The sequence below is a fragment of the Suricata suricatta genome, chromosome X (assembly GCF_006229205.1).
Source record: "Suricata suricatta isolate VVHF042 chromosome X, meerkat_22Aug2017_6uvM2_HiC, whole genome shotgun sequence".
Taxonomy (NCBI): Eukaryota; Metazoa; Chordata; class Mammalia; order Carnivora; family Herpestidae; genus Suricata; species Suricata suricatta.
In genome coordinates, this window is record NC_043717.1 from 106,916,986 (window position 1) to 106,935,246 (window position 18,261).

Sequence of the window (18,261 nt, forward strand, 5' to 3'; positions counted from 1 at the left end):
AGAAATTGTAATGCATGTACTAAAATGTTACTGTATCTGAACATGGAAGCTTATAAATGCCACACCTTTTAAAAATTAGAATCAAATAATTAGTTACAAAACTTGACTGTATCCTAAACAGGTCAGCCTTTTTCAGTCTCCATGTCTTGGTACATCTAGTTCCTTCTGCTTGGAATGCCTCCTCTTTTCATAATATTTCTTGCCTGTCAGCTTTTCACGTATATTCTAGAAGCTTCTCAGCTTCCTAGTATCCCCATACAGAATCCATATTTCCTTTTCTGGGTTTACATCCCTCTGTACCCTACACTGTTCCAGCACATATCAAATCATGTTTCCTTTTTATTTTAAAATTTTTAATGCTTTTATTTATTTTTGTGAGAGAGAAAGAGACAGAGTGCCATCAGGGAAGGGGCACTTATCCCCTAACAGTGTCTACTGCAAAGCACCTTTCAATAAACAATTGTTGAATTAGTGACTCTTTACACATGCTCAAAAATACTGTTCTTACTCTCCCTGTTCGTATCACCTATTTGTAAAAGTGAGTCCTCTTTAATCATTTTACTTTTCTCCTAGTAAATTCCTCATCTATGCCTGTCTCCTGCTGTTCTCTGTGCTGCTGGCCCTTCGTCTGGATGGCATCATTCAGTGGAGTTACTGGGCTGTTTTTGCTCCAATATGGCTGTGGAAGTTGATGGTCATTGTTGGAGCCTCAGTTGGAACTGGAGTCTGGGCACGAAATCCCCAATATCGGTAATACTGCTTTATAAATCTGATTGGTCTCTACCCTGAGGGAGCAAGATCTTGTTTTTCACTTTTGATTAAGTAAGGACTGTTTTTTTCTACCTATCTAGGGTTTTATAGGAACTATAATATAGGCAAACTGAGTTCTAGCCTAAGGTTTTTATAAATTATTTGTTTAATATGCATTTTTAAAAAATATAAACAGTGTTATGTGGGGTGCTTAGGTCCTGGCTAGTCCTACAATAGGGAGTTTGAGCTAAAATGCATCCAAAATATTGACCTGTTGCACCATGCTACACTAGGAAGCATAAGACTATCATGTTTGCTGGAGTGCTTCTACCAAACAAAGGCCTGTCTCTGGTCATTACGGATATATCTGTCTCTAATTCAGTCCTGGATCTGGGGTCCCCTTTACCCAGTGCCCTGGTCCTAGGGCTTTAGGGCTGGTAGTGGAGTGGGGGAGGTAGTTTGGCCAGGAAACAGTGAATCTCTGAGACAGGGAAAGATGAGTTCCAGATGTTGTGAAGGAAAGCAGAGCCTTTGGGGGCCAGGAAGAGGGGTCACCTTTACCCTCAACTCCTCTGAGCCTTTCTTCATGGCGCCTTAGCTAGTCCAGGTTCCTGGAGCTGGCTCCCTCCGCTGTGCAGCCTAGTGCCGCCAGGGCCTGGAGAGTCTTTTCTCCCTCACAGAGGCTGGCACTTGGGAAAGGAAAAAACAGGACTGGAGGGGCTGTTCTCAGCCTTTGCCAGGCAGAGCGGGAGGGCAGCGGTGCCTAGTGGACAGGCAGGGTGCATTCAGCTGCTCGTGTGAGAAAAGTACAGGGGGTGTTTTTGATTAACTTTAAAAAGATTTAGCCCATTACCACGTATGCACCTAAGAACATGAAAACACCCTACGAAGAGCCTTGGCAGATGGGAGATGTTTGTGTATACCTGTTTTAAAGTCCTTAGACTTCCTTTATTTTTGAAGATTACCTGTGCAGCTGGCAAATCTTTTCTTTTTTTATGAGCTATTTTTAGATATCCAATGTTTACGACTCAAAGAATGAAAAATTAAATAACGTAGTTCCAGTAATTGATATTTAGAAGCTATTTGAGCTTTGCCCTAGTGGTTTAAGGTTTTTAGAGCAAGGGAAGGAACTGTATGTGGGTGGTCGAGCAGAGTGAATGTTGGGGCATGGCCGTCTGGTGGTAACATTACCCAGTGGAACATTCTTGGGTTCTGTAGAAGTAACCACTGGCTTCATTTTCTCTCTGTCCTAAACTCAAGTGTATTTTCACCAAGAAGATACATCAAAGATGTTTATCTGTATTTTGAATGAAACATTGTAGGCTTTCCAAATTCACTTGTAAGCATTTTCCTGATTAGCAGCCTTATTCTTTTTCCGTTGTTAATCTGAGAAGTTCCTACATGACACCTAAACAGCTAATTAAACTGATTTTGTTTAAAAACAGTTTTAACTGCTCTTATTTCTCTTTCATCTGCAGGTGTTAATTCATCCCAATGGAATAGAAAGGAAAATAAAAAGGCATTCATAATTTTATTTGCATTTCAAAGTAGCACCTACCAATAGTTCCTATATTTTCTTGAAATATAACCCACACTTATTCATAAAGCTAGTTAATTTTATAGTATTGCATGAAATGTGATTTACATGGTTTTTAATTCATTGAGGGATGAGGATCATGAGATTTAGAGGATATTTGTCAGTTTTTAGTAGTAGGAGCAATCAGCTTGAATAATCTTGGAAGCAGCTGAATTTAAAGTTATGAATAAAACTATTTATGTACATGGTCTGAGAAATAATAACTGCCTGTTACTTCTGAGAATATCCTTATACGGTTAAAACTTTGGTTTGATCATAATATTTCTTGTCATGTAGTTCTTTGGTGTTTGGAAGATTGCATATTAAAGATTAGGTTTGTTAGTTTTCTACCTAACTTACTTTGCTTTTGTCAAATTTATAACTATATTTCATGGTATCAACATAAGTTGGTATTTGCCGTGGACTGCTTGCTTGGTTTGGATATTCTGAACTGAGGGGTTTTTTTTTCTTCCTCTTCTTGTGTCCATTTTTAGAGCAGAAGGAGAAACATGTGTGGAGTTTAAAGCCATGTTAATTGCAGTGGGCATCCACTTGCTCCTATTGATGTTTGAAGTTCTGGTCTGTGACAGGATTGAAAGAGGAAGCCATTTCTGGCTTCTGGTCTTCATGCCACTGTTCTTCGTTTCCCCGGTCTCTGTGGCAGCTTGTGTTTGGGGCTTTCGACACGACCGGTCCCTGGAGGTGAGATTTCATTTATTTGACAATGTTTTAAAACATAAAATCTTCTGGTCACTTACTGTACTGAAGATGTCTTGCTTTTGCTAGGAAGAGAGGAATCATTAACTCCAGGTGATGGTGTGTAAGGAAACAAAAGGATGATGGGAATAATCATGGTTCTCGTTCTTGACTTAGAAGGCTGGCTCTTCACTCAGGCCATCAGGCTTCGTGCTGCTGCGCGGCTCCCCCCAGGCACCCCTGTCAGTCAGGCTTCTCCTGAGAAACAGAACCAATAAGAGAGGCGGGGAGGGAGGGAGGGAGAAAGAGAGATTGGTCACACGCGCTGGCTCACGCAGTTGTGGTGCTCGCAGGTCTGGTTTTCATAGGCCTTGCCGGTAGGCTAAAGATGCAGGCTGCCTTGATGCTATAGTCTTGACATAGAATTTCTTCCTCTCCAGGGAACCTCAGGCCTTGTAACTAATTGGTAAAACCCACCCGCAATATTGAGGACAACTTTCTTTACTGAAAGGCAATACTTTCACAGCAAGATCTAGACTCGTGGTTGATACATAACTGGGAACCATGTAGCCCAGGCAAATGGAGACATAAAACTAACCACCTTGCTACCTCAGACCCCATGATCTAACACTCCATCTGCTCTCTAGTTAGCTTTAAGCTCTTTTTACCTAGACATAGAGGATACACAGATTAATTTAAGAAGTAATATTAGCAGTACTAATACTAGTATTGAAATGATTGCAGATCCTATTTATTGAGGACTTACTGTGTGCTGGGCATTAGGCTAGTCCTTTCCCATGTAGTAGTATCTTTTTTTTCTTTTATAATTTATTGTTAAGTTGGTTTTCATGTAACACCCAGTGCTCATCCTGACAAGTACCCTCCTCCATGCCCATCACTCCCCTTCCCCTCTCCCCCTCCCCCATAAGCCCTCAGTTTGTTTTCGGTATTAAAGAGTCTCTCATGGGGGCGCCTGGGTGGCTCAGTCGGTTAAGCGTCCAGCTTCGGCTCAGGTCATGATCTCACTGTTTGTGGGTTTGAGCCCCGCATCGGGCTCTGTGCTGAGAGCTAGCTCAGAGCCTGGAGCCTGCTTCAGATTCTGTGTCTCCCTCTCTCTCTGACCCTCCCCTGCTCACGCTGTCTCTCTCTCTCTCTCAAAAAATAAAATAAAAAAAGAACATAAAAAAATTTAAAAAAATAAAAATAAAGAGTCTCTCATGATTTACCTCCCTCCCTCTTCCCAACTATTTTCCCCCTTCCCCTCCCCCATAGTCCTCTGCTAAGTTTCTTCCTGTTACACTTATGAGTGAAAACATATGTTATCTGGCCTTCTCTGCCTGACTTATTTCACTTAGCATGACACCCTCGAGTTCCATCCATGTTGCTAGGAATGACCAGATTTCATTCTTTCTCATTGCCATATAGTACTCCATTGTATACATAAACCACACCTTCTTGATCTATTCCTCAGTTGATGGACATTTAGGCTCTTTCCATGATTTGGCTATTGTTGAAAGTGTCGCTATGAACATTGGGGTACATGTGCCCCTATGCATCAGCACTTCTGTATCCCTTGGGTAAATCCCTAGCAGTGCTATTGCTGGGTCATAGGGGAGTTCTATTGATAGTTTTTTGAGGAACCTCCACACTGGTTTCCAGAGCAGGTGCACCAGTTTACATTCCCACCAACAGTGTAGGAGAGTGCCCATTTCTCCACTCCCTCGCCAGCATCTATAGTCTCTTGATTTGTTCATTTTAGCCACTCTGACTGGTGTGAGGTGGTATCTCAGTGTGGTTTTCATTTGTATTTCCCTGATGATGAGTGATGCTGAGCATCGTTTCATGTGTCTGTTGGCCATCTGGATGTCTTCTTTGGAGAAGTGTCTATTCATGTCTTCTGCCCATTTTCTCACTGGGTTATTTGTTTTTCGGGTGTGGAGTTTGATGAGTTCCTTATACATTTTGGATACTAGCCCTTTATGTGGCATGTCATTTGCAAGTATCTTTTCCCATTTTGTTGGTTGCCTATTAGTTTTCTTGATTATTTCCTTTGCAGTGCAGAAGCTTTTTATCTTGATGAGGTAGTAGTATCTTCTTAAAGATTCACATCAACCCTGTGAAGTAGATGCAGTCACCACCCCTATGTTCCAGGGAGAGGAAGGAATTCGTTCCTAGCTGTCGGTTAAGGGGCAGGGCCAGGGCCACGATCCCATGCCAGTCAGCCTTACTCCAGAGACTGCACACCAAAGCACATGGAGGCTGAGGGCCCAGAGCCCTATACAGTTGAGGAAAGAACGAGATGGCTAGGGATGCTCTGTTTTGAGTTGGGTGAGTAAAAAGTAGAGGAAGGGGAGTGGCAGTTGGGCTGGAATCCTCGGGGTACAGGAACTTGAGAAGAAGGAGCCCACAGAGAGGGGGCGGTGAGAGAATTCGACCCTGAGGGAACCCACAGGTACAGGACCTTGAGCACCAGGAAGGGCTTGGTCTGGACCAGGGAGGGCATCCCTGGTCCTGACACTGGGGGGCGAGGGCACAGGGCAGTGTGCCTGGTAGGCTGGAGCAACCGTGGTATCTGAGGACCCACTTTCTCATCCCTGCAGTCAACCCAGTCTTCATCAACCTGGCTACTTTTCCCAGTCCGCTGGCTGCTTGCCTGTGGCATGCACACTTCATGAGGGAGTGCAGTCAGGGAAACGATGTATGAAAGACTCCTTGGGGGACAGTCATGGGAGCAAGGTTGGGAAACACTGAGACCCTCCTTGTCCCCGTGCAGCCTACCTGTCCGCCTCTGCATGGCACTCCTTCCCTGGGGGAAGCAGACCCTCTCCCCTGCTGGGGCCTCTGAGTGTTTGCTCCTGAGTCCACAGAAAGGCTTCCTTCCGCCTTGCTGTTCTGACCTCATGCTCCCTGCTCAGCCCTATGCTCCCCAGAAACTGGCCAGATCCTGTGGGCCCTTTTAGTCCTCTCTTTTCGGTAGCTCCTAACAGTCCCCAGGCCTTTGACTATTTTGGTCACCTCTGCTTTAGCTCCATCACTGCTTCTCAGGATTCTGGGCTTGGGAGCCTTTTCTGACCTCACCTTGCATGCTTCCTCTGAATGAACTTGATCTTGTTTATACTCCCTGTCTTCATTGCCGGGTATGTTCTGTGACCCCCTAGACTCACACTGCCAAACTCTGATTTCTGCATCAGCTCCGGATGCCTTATCCAGCCTCACCTGAGTCTGTATTCCCCGGGCTGGTTAAAGGCATCAATTCTCCCCAGTCATCCTGACTGTTTTACTTTATGCCGCTGTTGCTTTGCATGCTCTCTCTACTTCCTGGGGCGGTTGGAGCAAAACCAAGCTTTAAACATCATTTGCAAAAGTTTACATTACACACAGTCACTGAGAGCACGCATTCTAGATACTCCCTATTTGGCTCACGTTTCTCAGTGAGGGAGGGACGTGCGCTATTGGCCTTTGGGATCGGATGTGTTGTGTTGAACAGGACCGTCTTCGGCACTGCAGGGAGCTTATGTCTGACCTCTGCCCATGACAGGGTAGTGGAGAGGCTCCCCACGACGGGTCTTTGTGACGCCCAGCGCTGCTGCTGCCCATTTCCTAGCCTTTTCCTGGTGCAGCAGCAGTGTTGCCCAGGTTGAAACGCACTGGAAGAGTTATCTAAATACTGTTGGATAGGGACTAAAGAGGAAGCTTAAGATGGCTAAAATTTTGGAACTTTGCTTCTTAGAAAGTAAAAGTATGTACAAGGGCTAGGACTACATTGGGCACAAAACCATATTTTCCTAATGTGGAGTTACAAAACGTAAATTGCTCACCCTCCTGGCCTTCCTACACACAAGAGGAAACACCGTGCCAGCAGTTGAGCTCCCTGCCTCTTGGTTCTTATGTCCCAGGAGCAAGAGTCCAGCATTTGCTAACGGGCGACTGGGGATCGGCTTACACAGAGACGTGAGGGAATAGCAGGGTTTGCCAGGGTGCCTATGCAGATGGGGCACAGCATGTGTTTTCCGGGCAGAGGGAGCAACACACTGAGGCCTAGAGGCAGGAGGAAATCTGTCATGCTGAGTGAACTATGGTAGCTCCAGTCTGACTGGAGCAGTTGGCCAAGATGCAGAGACTTCTAGAGGTAGATGGTGATGAAGGCGCACAGCAGTACTAACGGACTTGCTGCCACCGTGCCGTACAGCTGAGGCTGGTTAAGACGGTAAGTTGTCACTGCTGGAGCATAAAGTGCAAAGGAGCGAGTGGCGGGAGTTGGGGGAAGGAAGTGTGTAGAGAAGAGCTGAGTAGGGGCCAGATTCTCAGTCCTCAGAGCATGCGCTGAGCTGTCCCAGGGCGCCATAGTGAACTCACAGGGCACCATGGGATATTGGGCATTTTTGAGGGAGAAGCAGTCATACCAACCAGCAGTGGGGACATGCTGTAAACTACTACCTCCAAGGAGTTCACAGTTTTAGTTTTAGGTCACACTACATTGGTTCGGACGATAACATATAAGAAGCTAGGTTGTTGGCAGTTGCCATAAGAAGGTAGTCCTGTGCAAAAATCCACCTGGAGAACAGGCAATGAGGGTGCAGTACCCAACAGGCACACACATCCTCTTAGGGAGCACTTGTGGTGGTTTAAGAATGAAATAAAAATCGTATTTTTCTTTCAATTTATGTGAGTTATTTTTTAGATGGCTACTTAGCACGTAAATACTTACTAATTTTAGAACTAAATAGTTAACCCAATGGAACTGCTAAGGATTGTTTTCAGCCCAGAGTCCTGTGTAAGAATTGCTACCTCACTAAATGCTCTGTGAACTGAGAACTTAGAGGAAGCTCTGGGCCAGGTCACATGGCTTCCTGTGAGTCTCATTTTGTAGGCAGTGGCAAGCCATTGGAGAGCAGTGAGCACCACAGCTAGAAGGAGGACAGCCTGGATATTGGGGAGCAGAGAGCCTTCCAAACTGGAGGCTGGGAAGCTGGTTAGGGGGCTGCTGGAGGCATTTGTGGGGGCTGGTGAGGGGAAAGTCCTGACTAGGGAGTGGTCCTCGGGGTGGTAGAGAGTCCAGGACTCGGTGAACGAGCATGAAAGAGTGGGAAGAGGAATAGAGGGTGCATGCTGGCAGTGTAGCTTGAGTAATCGGGCTGCCATGGTGCCTTACCGTCTTGCCTTCAAGGCGGGAGGCTATGGAAGGCACCAGGACGGGATAAAGTTGTAAAGGTGCCAGGGGATGATGGACTCAGTCTGGGGCCAGCTCCAGGCAAGGCACCTCTAGAAGGGTTGGGTCTGGGCCAAAGCAGGAAGGCTAGGCCAGAGACAGGACTGGGAGAAACAACCAACTGGAGGTCCTACAAGATAGGTCTGTGGATAGCCGGACAAGCGAGTGTAAGCATGCATGTTTGCGTCTGTGTCTCGCTAGTGGGGAAAGAAGACTGAATTGAAGGCTCTGGGGGGCATCAGGGTTCAAGGAGAGGAGGAGACTGAAAAGGAGCTGCAAGACCACGAGGAGGAGGGCAAGATTGCATTGGGCTCCTGGAAAGGCATGCTGCATAGATGCCCCATAAGGTGGTGTGACATAGGTGGTTCGATGCTACAGGGGTTACTGGTGACCCTGACAGAAGCATTCACCAGTGGTTAGAGCTGGGGGCTGGGTCCCACTGCCGGGAGCTCAGAATAGCAGGGGACGCCAGGGGGACTTGTGCGTCTGCGAGGTCTTACAAAGCTTGATGGTAACGGAAAGAGCTACGGCTGGGAGGGGATACTGACTCAAGGGATGGATGGGGTCATTTAGTCTTGGCGTTGTTTTGTGTTTAATGGGAAGGAGTTGAACTTTTTTCTGTGCTTCTGGGAGGGATCAGTGGAACAGGCAGGATTAAAGATGCAGAAAGGAAGGGCACCTGGGTGGCTCAGTTGGTTGAGCATACAACTTCGGCTCAGGTCATGATCTTACTGCTCATGGGTTCGGGCCCTACATTGGGCTCTGTGCTAACAGCTCAGAGTCTGGACCCTGCTCTGGATATTGTGTCTCCCTCTCTCTCTGCCCCTCCCCAATTGGAGTCTGTTTCCCTCTCTCTCTCTCTCTCTCTCTCTCTCTCTCTCTCTCTCTCTCAATAATAAAAAAAGATGCAGTAAGGAATCTGTAAGTGATGCCTTAATGTGACAAGGTTCTCAGTGAGCCAGAAAGCAAGGGGTGGAATGCAGATCTGCGTCCTGGGCACAAGAAGATGGAAGTGTAGGTGTGGTTAGAAGTTGAGAAGTTTGTGGGTAGGGCAGGAAGGATGTTGGGGTATCTGCCACAGATTGCCTCTACTCAGCGAGCCTCGAGGCAAGGCTATTGTATGGTAAGAGCAGAAAGGACAGGGCAGCCGCTAAGCAGAGGGGCTGAGGCAGGAGGCCGGGGACGGGCTTTCTTTGCCTCTGCATCGCTTCCCTCCTGTGGTGCTGCAAATCAGGAGGTCCCAGTATAATTTTTTAATTTATTTATAAAATAATAAATAAACTCTCTCTCAAAATGAGAGAGAGAGAGAGAGACAGAGAGAGAGAGAGAGAGAGAGAGAGAGAGAGAGAGAGAGAGAGAGAGAGAGAGACAGAGACAGAGAGAGAGAGAGAGAGAGAGAGAGAGAATCCCAAGCAGGCTCTACACTGTCAGCACAGAGAGAGCCCAATGTGGGGCTTAAACTCATGAACTGAGAGATCATGACCTGAGCCAAAGTCAGTGCTTAACTGACTGAGCCACTCATGTGCCCCTGGAAGTCCCAATATAACTTATTAAAACTTTTACCATATTATAATTTGCATTGCCTTTTAGTGTGTTAAGCAAATAATTGCAGTACTGAATACAACTTTTCCTTTGTTTAATTGACTCTTCTCTTCATTTTTAGCTAGAAATACTGTGTTCTGTCAACATCCTGCAGTTTATATTCATTGCCTTAAGACTGGACAAGATCATCCACTGGCCCTGGCTTGTATGTAACTTTTAAAATCCTAAAATAAACTTTTCTTTTTTTAACTGTAAAAGTAAGTTGTGTTCATTGTGGAAAGCTTGGAAAAGACAGAGAAGCGTAGTTAATAGCACGCTATCACCTGTGGCCCGCTGGGGGCTCGCAGGAGCAGTGCTGTGTGTTTCCTGTGCTGGAGGCTGCCGTCTCACGCGGGCGGCTGAGAACGGCCTGTGTGTATCGCGTTGCGTGCTGCTTTCTCGTTCTAGCGCATCCTAAGAATTTTCCTGTGTCAATCAAAGGTCTCGATGAACAGAACCTGAAGTTTAATTGATGCAGTGTTCTTCAAATGCGTTTACTAAACCCTCCCTTATTTCCAAATATGGAAGTTGACACGAGTGTGATTCTAAATTGTGACGTAACATGTGTTTTTGTGCATAAAAATCTTTGCCTGATTTTTTTTCATTGTTTTCATAGGAAGGACTCCAGAAACAGTATTACTGGGGTGGAGGGCAGGAGCTTTCTGAGATTTTGAAATACAAACTGCACTACCAACTTGCTTTTTATCTTTTTTTGTTTTTTTAATAGTTTATTATCAAATTGGTTTCCACCCAACTTGCTTTTTAACAAAGTTGTGCCAGTTTACACTCCTTCCAGGGATGAGGTATAAGCCATGCGTATAGCCTGTGGCTTCAGCTGCTGGGTGTTTGGTTACAGTTGACTACATCGATGGATAGAAGGCTGGGTGGGCAGATCAACAGGGATGTGTACATGTAGCTGTGTGCACACGGCAAGCTACAGATTGGAGAACACAGTAGGACTTCCAAGTACTGATGCAGAAAACAGGTAGAAGGTTGCGTTGCCTCTGGGAGATGAGGTCGTTCCGGTGTTTTGCTCTGGTTTTTTTCCCTCTGCTGTTTGATGTGTACTTTTACAAATAAGACATTTTCTGTAATGAACATGGTTTACCTTAAGAAAAAGTAACGAACATAGAAAAATATTTGAAAAAAGAAAATATTAGTTTGGTGACAGGAAAGAAAATAAGGGAACATAAGTCCCCTCCACAGTGAGTAGAGATGAGGCTCCTCACCTGTGCACGAGGCCTTTGATAAAAGAGTCATCATCAAACTCGTTTGGGACCCACTCCATACTTTTAGGTGCTGTCTCTGCACAATCCTAATTGGGTTCAGGATTTTCTGTTGTGACATGAAGAAACAAATCTGAGTAGGACCAAAATGTTAGTATAAGTACAGTCAGAGAAAACATAAAGCTTAGGAACTAAGAGTGTTTTCTGTAGGTGAACTGAGGGAATTTTCTGGCCTCAGTCCTGTGCAGGGCCCGCAGGCGGAGCAGTCTGATTGCACAGTGGTCAAGAGGGACCGAGTGAGGCTGCTGTGATCACAGGCGTCCCACCCACGGAGGCCCGAAATGACAACGGCTGCATGAGGAGGGGACACAGGAGGCTGGTTCTCTCTCCATAGACTTTCCAGCCAGACCTACCATCAGGAGCTCAAGCGATTTGAGAAGATTAAAAATCACACGCCAACTCAAGTCATAGGTCTAAAAACAAAATGGAAAACCAATGTACTATTTGAAGAAAATGTAGGAGAAAATCTTTGAGACCTGGGGTTAGATGAGGAGTCCCTACAAGTGATGCTAGCAAGGTCCATAAAGGAAGCTCAGAACTGAAATGGAATTAGTGAAAAGACAGGCCACAGAGTGGCAGAGAATATTTGCAAAGCACATGTCTAACCAAGGACTTGTATCCAAGACATCTACAAAACTCTCCAAACTCAAAAAAATATAACCAAACTTTAAAACTGACAGAAGGGAGGTGATGGTCATGGAGGAGGGCACTTGTGGGGAAGAGCACTGGGTGTTGTATGGAAACCAACTTGACAATAAAGTATAATAAAAAAATGAAACTGACAGAAGACTTGGAAAGGTAGTTCACAGAGAGGCTAAACGTGGCAAACACACACATGAACAGGACGTCATCTCCCAGCAGGGAAAGGCAAAGGCAAATCAGGCTGAGGCCCCACAGCACACTCACCAGAATGGCAAGGATAAAGAAAACAATGCCAAGCGCAGGGGAGGGGGCGGAGGGGCCAGGACACTTGCACCCCGCCAGCGGGAATACTAAACTATATAGGCCCTCTGAGAAACGGTTGGGCAATTTCCTATAAAGTTAAATGTGGAGTTACCGTATGATTTAGCAGTGCCAATCCTGGTTATTTGCCCTAGAGAAACGAATACATCGAGCCATACAAAACCTGTGTGCAGGTGTTAATAGCTTTATTTGTGATAGTCAAAACCAAGAAAGCACCCAGATCTCCTTCCATGGGTGGCTGCATTAAACAGGCAGTGGGGCACCCATCCGACAGAACAGCACTTGGCACTGAAAACGACCTGTCGTTACACGCAGCAGCTTGGAGGAACTTCCCAGACGTTCTGCAGATTGAGAGGGGGCAGTCTCAGCAGGTGGTGTGCTCCGCCGCAGCCTGCACGTCAGCTCTTGGACAGATGACCTTGTTGGTGACAGAGGACGAGTCAGTGGTTGCCTGGGGCAGGGGTGGGGGCTATGAAACTGAAGGGACAGCACAAAGGAGTCCTGTGGGGTGAAGGCACTGCCCTGTGCCCGCAGGCACAGTCCGGCATGTGCCTGGGGGGCTAGTCCTAGAAGTGTCTACCAAAAGGACACGATCCATTTACTTTTTGATAACATGGGATGGAGAGATGACAGATGGAGCCAAGGGGGCAGTGCAGGAGGGAGAAGAATCACACAGGGGAGCCTGGCGGGGCCCCAGGGACCTCTCCTGTGGGCTCATGCAGGGGTGAAGCCAGGTCTTTCCAGTGCAATGGCAGCAGAGTGAGGTGGCAGAGACCGGGTGGCAGGACCCTGTCAGTGTCGTTGTGCACGTAAGTGGAGGGCCTCTGCAACCCGGGCAGCAAAAAGTTCCCAGGGGTGCATCCCACAGAGTCTCTGGCCAAAGTGCCTCCAGTGGGATGGGGAAGCAGCCTGTGGAGAGGGTATGTCGGGCAGGTAGGGGGAGGGTGCCCCCGGTGGCGGGCTGTCCTGTTCCCTGCAGGGCAGAGCCTGAGACAGGCTGAGTGAGATCATATTTTAGGAAGGGCAGCTGTCAGACTTCTCCCCCCAGGAGTGACCCACAGCAGAACATGTCCCAGAGATGGGCCTTCACAGCACCCGTGCAGTGCGGGGGGGCTGTCCTCATCCGTGTGCACGTTGTCTTACTGCAGAGATCCATCCAGTAAGGGCTTGACTATGCCCCCCTGCGGGTGCTGGGCACCAACTATAAAGATTTTTTTCTCTCCTTCTTCCCTCAGGTCGTGTGTGTCCCTTTGTGGATTCTCATGTCCTTTCTGTGCCTGGTGGTTCTCTATTACATTGTGTGGTCTGTCCTGTTCCTGCGTTCCATGGATGTGATTGCAGAACAGCGAAGGACACACATAACAATGGCATTGAGCTGGATGACCATTGTTGTTCCTCTTCTTACTTTTGAGGTAAGCTTCCGACACCAAAACCCTTCAGTGCCCGAGGCCCAGCCTTCCCTGTGCCCGTACCCTGCGCACCTGTCAGGGCAGCCTTCTCTACCTGGAGATGAGCATATGGAGAGGATGATGGTGAAATCAGAGCGACCTTTCTCCTGGGGGTGGGCAGTGAGCGGTCTCCCTAGCCGTGATGCCTGGCTGTGTACTGAGTTGTTTACAAGTAGAAAGAGAAAGGTGGGTGTTCTTCATCTCTGAGTTCTGTGTAGAACTATAGAATAGGCACTGTTGACTCTTCAGAACAAACACCAGGAGGAGCCTCTTGTAACAATGTTGGTGTTGAAACTTCCCAAGTGGACAGATTGTGCTTAGTCCTGAAGAGGACAAGAGAGCTTATCTCGCTGCCCTGCAGAATAGAGGGTCTCGTGGTCTCCTGCAGAGCTGGTTTTCCCCGTCCTGAGACCGGACAAGGGATGGGTGGACTGGCTTCGGACGTCGTCACCTGCAGATGCTTGATCGATAGAACCTAAGCTGTTTCTCTTTCCTTAGATCCTGTTGGTTCACAAACTGGACGGCCACAACGCATTCTCTTGTATCCCAATATTTGTCCCCCTTTGGCTCTCCTTGATCACTCTGATGGCAACCACATTTGGACAGAAGGGAGGAAACCACTGTATGTACTCAGCACTTCAGGAGCCCTTGACCTGTGTGTTTGTGTGGCCCCACTCTGTGAAAAGATGAGCCTGAGGGTCCAAGCTAAGGGAGGTCGCGTGGGAAAGCTAGACCTGAGAAAGGCCTGGAAGTTTTGAAGGAAAGGGTGAGCTCTCAACTTTGCTTTCCCTGCCCCACACCGTGGCCTTCCTACCAGTCCCCTCTGCCATTTGAGGTGGGGCTGACCACGGTACGTAGCCTCTCAGCCTGTCCCCTCTGCTGCATGGGGATCAAGATACCTCTTTCCAGGGGCTTCCAAGGACTACATGAAGATCCATGCTGCCTACCAAATCCTAGGCGTCCTTTCAGGCTCTGTGTCTTCCTCATTCTCCCCAGTGACACGTCACCGTGTCTTGTCAGAGGTGCTTCACCTGCTCTCTCTCCCCTCCACCTGCATGATGACACATTCGGTTCTGAAGTGATCCTTGACAAAGGTTCCCTCCTCACTAGACTGTGAGCGCCTTTGCAGGTAGCCCCCGAGCACACCATTCTAGAAGCCAGGGGAACCGGCAGGTGGGAGGTGTTGTGCCCCGGGGCAGCCAGCACTGAGCCGGTGGGCGGTCCCGTGGCACAGATGGCAAGAGCAGGTCCCAGAGAAGCAACTTTGAGAAGTAGCTCAGGCTGCCTGCCGGCCTGGACCAGCATGCCTGCCAGATACTGACAGAAGTCCCTTTCTCGAATGACATCCTTGACACTCCTCGTCCCATGGGCGTGTCTCCCAGGCGGGGAAGATGAGAGGCTGTGGACATAGTCTTGGTGCCGCAGATACTTGACACTTGCTCAAGCAGCCCTTCCCACGGGAGCAGCCATCGGAGTCCCGGGAGGCCCATGCCCGTGGGCCACCCCACGTCACCTATAGTCTTCGATCTCTGACAGGGTCGCAGGGGTACATGTGGTCACTGCTGGTCTGGGAGCCCCACTGGGAGAGCCACAGAACCACGGACCTATCCTCTTGCCATTAGTGGGTATTTGGGCCTTTCTCTATCTTCATTTCTAAGATCAGGATAACGCGTTAAACTGTACAAGTAAAACACCACATTCAGGAAAGAAAAGTCACGTGAAATTCAGTGGAGGCTAGTGTTGGAAAACATTTTCTCAAACTTCTTTTTCAGGGTGGTTTGGTATTCGCAAGGATTTCTGTCAGTTTCTGCTCGAAATCTTCCCAGTTTTGAGAGAATATGGAAACATTTCCTATGACCTCCATCACGAAGATAATGAGGAAACCGAAGAAACCCCAGTTCCGGAGCCTCCTAAAATTGCTCCCATGTTTCGGAAGAAGACCAGGGTGGTCATCACCCAGAGCCCTGGGAAGTATGTCCTCCCACCACCCAAACTGAACATTGAAATGCCGGATTAGACGCCACCTCCTTGGGCAGAATGCAAGTGGACCTCTGGGACGCACGCTGTTTCCTGCCCTCCTCTGCCTCTGTGTTGACCCCGCCCAGAACTGGAGCTGGAGCTGGGGCCCCCGTGACTTCCATCTCATGCCTTGTTTGCACACAATGCCTACCAGTGACTCACCCTGACGGGACACACAAATGGCAGGTGACTGGCACCCGTGGTGTGGGCTGGGCCAGGGCATGTGTCGGTGGATGCGGGTGTGATGGAGGGAGCCTGTGTGAGAAGGGGAGAGCGGTCCCCTCTGGGCAGGCACCTTAGGAGCCGACTTGGGTCTGTTAGGCATGGCTGCTTAGGCCAGAGAAGGAACTGGTTTTCAAAGTGCTAAAAGTGTTCTTTGAAAATGGCTTTTCAAAGCAGGCCGGCCTCACCACATAGCATAGACTTTCCTGTTGCAACGTAGTCAGTAGGAACTGTAAATACGCCTCTGTGGCATCACGTGTGTACCCACACCATCATTACTGTTCATGTTCCTGCTGTGGAAGTTGTTTCTCTTTGGGCAATGCTGACAGCAGTTTTTAATGGCCCCACCAGTGAGCCCTTTCCAATGGAGTGACTCCGTGCCTGTATAGTATTTATACAAACATTTTAGCGTTGTAATATACCGTGTTAAATCCTAGTTCTGTACAGTATATTCTGTTAAAGTATTTTTTTATGAGCTTGTATGGGAGGGAGACATGCGTGTTCTGTTGCAGAAGCAAAAGCAGAAGCAGAAGCTGCTGGTGCACCTGTCCTGCCCAGGGGGTATTACCTCTTTATGGGCCATCGTCATCACCCCCCCCCCTTGAAATTCACCACACACACAGTAGCTGCTACTGCCAGAACAGCGACAATAGGCAAGACATGGTTTAGGCCTTTCCTACATGCTGGGGATATTTGCATGAGCTGAAACTAGAATACTGGAGAAAGTTGCTGAAACTGGAAATAGACGCGGGAATTGTGTATTTGTTAAGGTCTGAGTCCTTTTGTCAGCCCCCAACAAAAGCCCCTCCGGCTGGCCGAGCTTTTAACTAGGAGTACGTTTGTTCCAAGAACTGCTGGTAGACCCCAGGCAAAGCAGAGGAAAGCAGATCCTCCAGGATAAGAGCTTTCGGCCTGAGAAAAAGTAGCCACTTGTGAAAGGAGAGAAAAGGACCACTGGCAGCATTGCCCCGAGAGGGAAGGGTTTAACGGGGGCAGCTGCTGACGTGTCCCAGTCAGGCTCAACCGGTGTCCGGCGCAGCGGCTTCCAGCCAGCCTGTTGCCTCGGGGGAGGCGGGGAACATGGGAATGGCAAAGCCTTTCCTGCTTGCTGTGTAACAAGTGTAGCTCAATCAACTATTTTTGCTCCTTGCAGTTATTCAATAAACTGGTTCCTCCTTTTCCATGGTACTGTGTGCATCTTCCGTGAGATACGGTCCGGGATGCTTGGATTCTTCTCAGCCAGCATGAAACACCCTGTAGCGGTCACAGGCGACCAAGGCCTGTGGGGATGGGTGAACATCTCTAATGAGTCTTCAGGTACAGCCTGAGCATAGAGAGTATAGAGAGAGACAGACGTCATGGAGACTTGACCATTGGCTGGATAAACCGACATCGTCATTTTTATAGCTTAGGCTCCTTACGAGAGTACTCCTGAGTCTCAAGACAGCCTAAAACTGAAATAGGCTTTTTAGTGGCCCTGAGGCATTGCTCGGTGACACCAGCGGCTGAGTATCGCTTACATTTAAAATACCCTGTGATTTCTGTCTAGCTCATCTAGCTGTCAGTGCATTTTACCAGGCACTTAACTCAGATGGCTTTTCAGTCCATGGATTGCCTGCAGGGAGCCAAAGTCCACAGACCATATTTCAGACTTGATGTTAGACAGAATGCTCTTGTGTTTGGAGGTATTTCTGCTTCATGGAAATCTCTGGAAGATCATTGAGTTCCTGCCCAGATTTGAGAGACTGTGTGGTGGGTCTTCGGGGTAGGCGGCCCTGCACGTGGGGAGAATGTGCAAGAGAGGCTTCTCTACATGGCTGCTTTTTACTGATTCTCCAGCCCCACAGCCCAGAGAAGGATTGCAGAGCTCAAACCCTGGGCACAAACCAGGACGGGGGTCCCTGCAGACGTCGGTCAAGGAAAGTAAGATGGCGTGAGGCCAGTGGCTTGTGCCCTGCCCAGTGGGCCCAGGAAGCTGCCTGGGAGGCATTGGTGGGGTGTGCAGGGGGCAATGTGCAGGCTGAGGAGAGGCAAGGAGAATGCTTCCTCCCCCCTTGTCAGCGTGCAAGGTAGTGGGGGGACACTCGGCTAACCCATTCACCTAAGCAGCACTCTCCATGTGTCTTCAGGTAAGCCAGGCGTGGGGGAATTGGGAGGGTCTCTGAGGAGGACCTCGCCATGCTGGCTGTGATACTGCTGAAAGGACCGTTTGGCCAATCCCTTGACCATGGACACCTATCCTGGCCTTTGCAGTGTGTTTGAAAGCATGCATCTTGTTTGGGGCTCTCAAGGCCCATGGCCTCAGAAAATGAGGTCTGACCTTCCTTTTGGGCAGCACGTGAATGTGGGTCCGCTGGGCCCCAGGAGATCAAGGACACAGAGTTGGTGGTTTGCGCAACATGTGTGGCACTGTTACTTTATTTATTTTTTTAAAATAGTTTATTGTCAAATTGGTTTCCATACAACACCCAGTGCTCTTCCCCACAAGTGCCCTCCTCCATCACCACCACC

The 18,261-nt window shown here is 48.2% G+C and overlaps 1 protein-coding gene across 4 annotated transcripts in view; it reads left to right on the forward strand.

Moving 5' to 3' along the window:
- TMEM185A (transmembrane protein 185A) overlaps positions 1-16,936 on the forward strand; it is a 40,924-nt gene extending 23,988 nt beyond the window's left edge. For all 4 annotated transcript variants that reach the window (XM_029929496.1, XM_029929498.1, XM_029929497.1 and 1 more), the window contains 6 exons: positions 574-750; positions 2,821-3,028; positions 9,895-9,978; positions 13,297-13,473; positions 14,008-14,131; positions 15,282-16,936. In XM_029929496.1, coding sequence (XP_029785356.1) covers positions 574-750; positions 2,821-3,028; positions 9,895-9,978; positions 13,297-13,473; positions 14,008-14,131; positions 15,282-15,526 — 1,015 coding nt within the window. In that variant the 3' untranslated portion in view covers positions 15,527-16,936. The remainder of the gene's footprint in view (positions 1-573; positions 751-2,820; positions 3,029-9,894; positions 9,979-13,296; positions 13,474-14,007; positions 14,132-15,281) is intronic.
- The last annotated feature ends 1,325 nt before the right edge of the window (positions 16,937-18,261 follow it).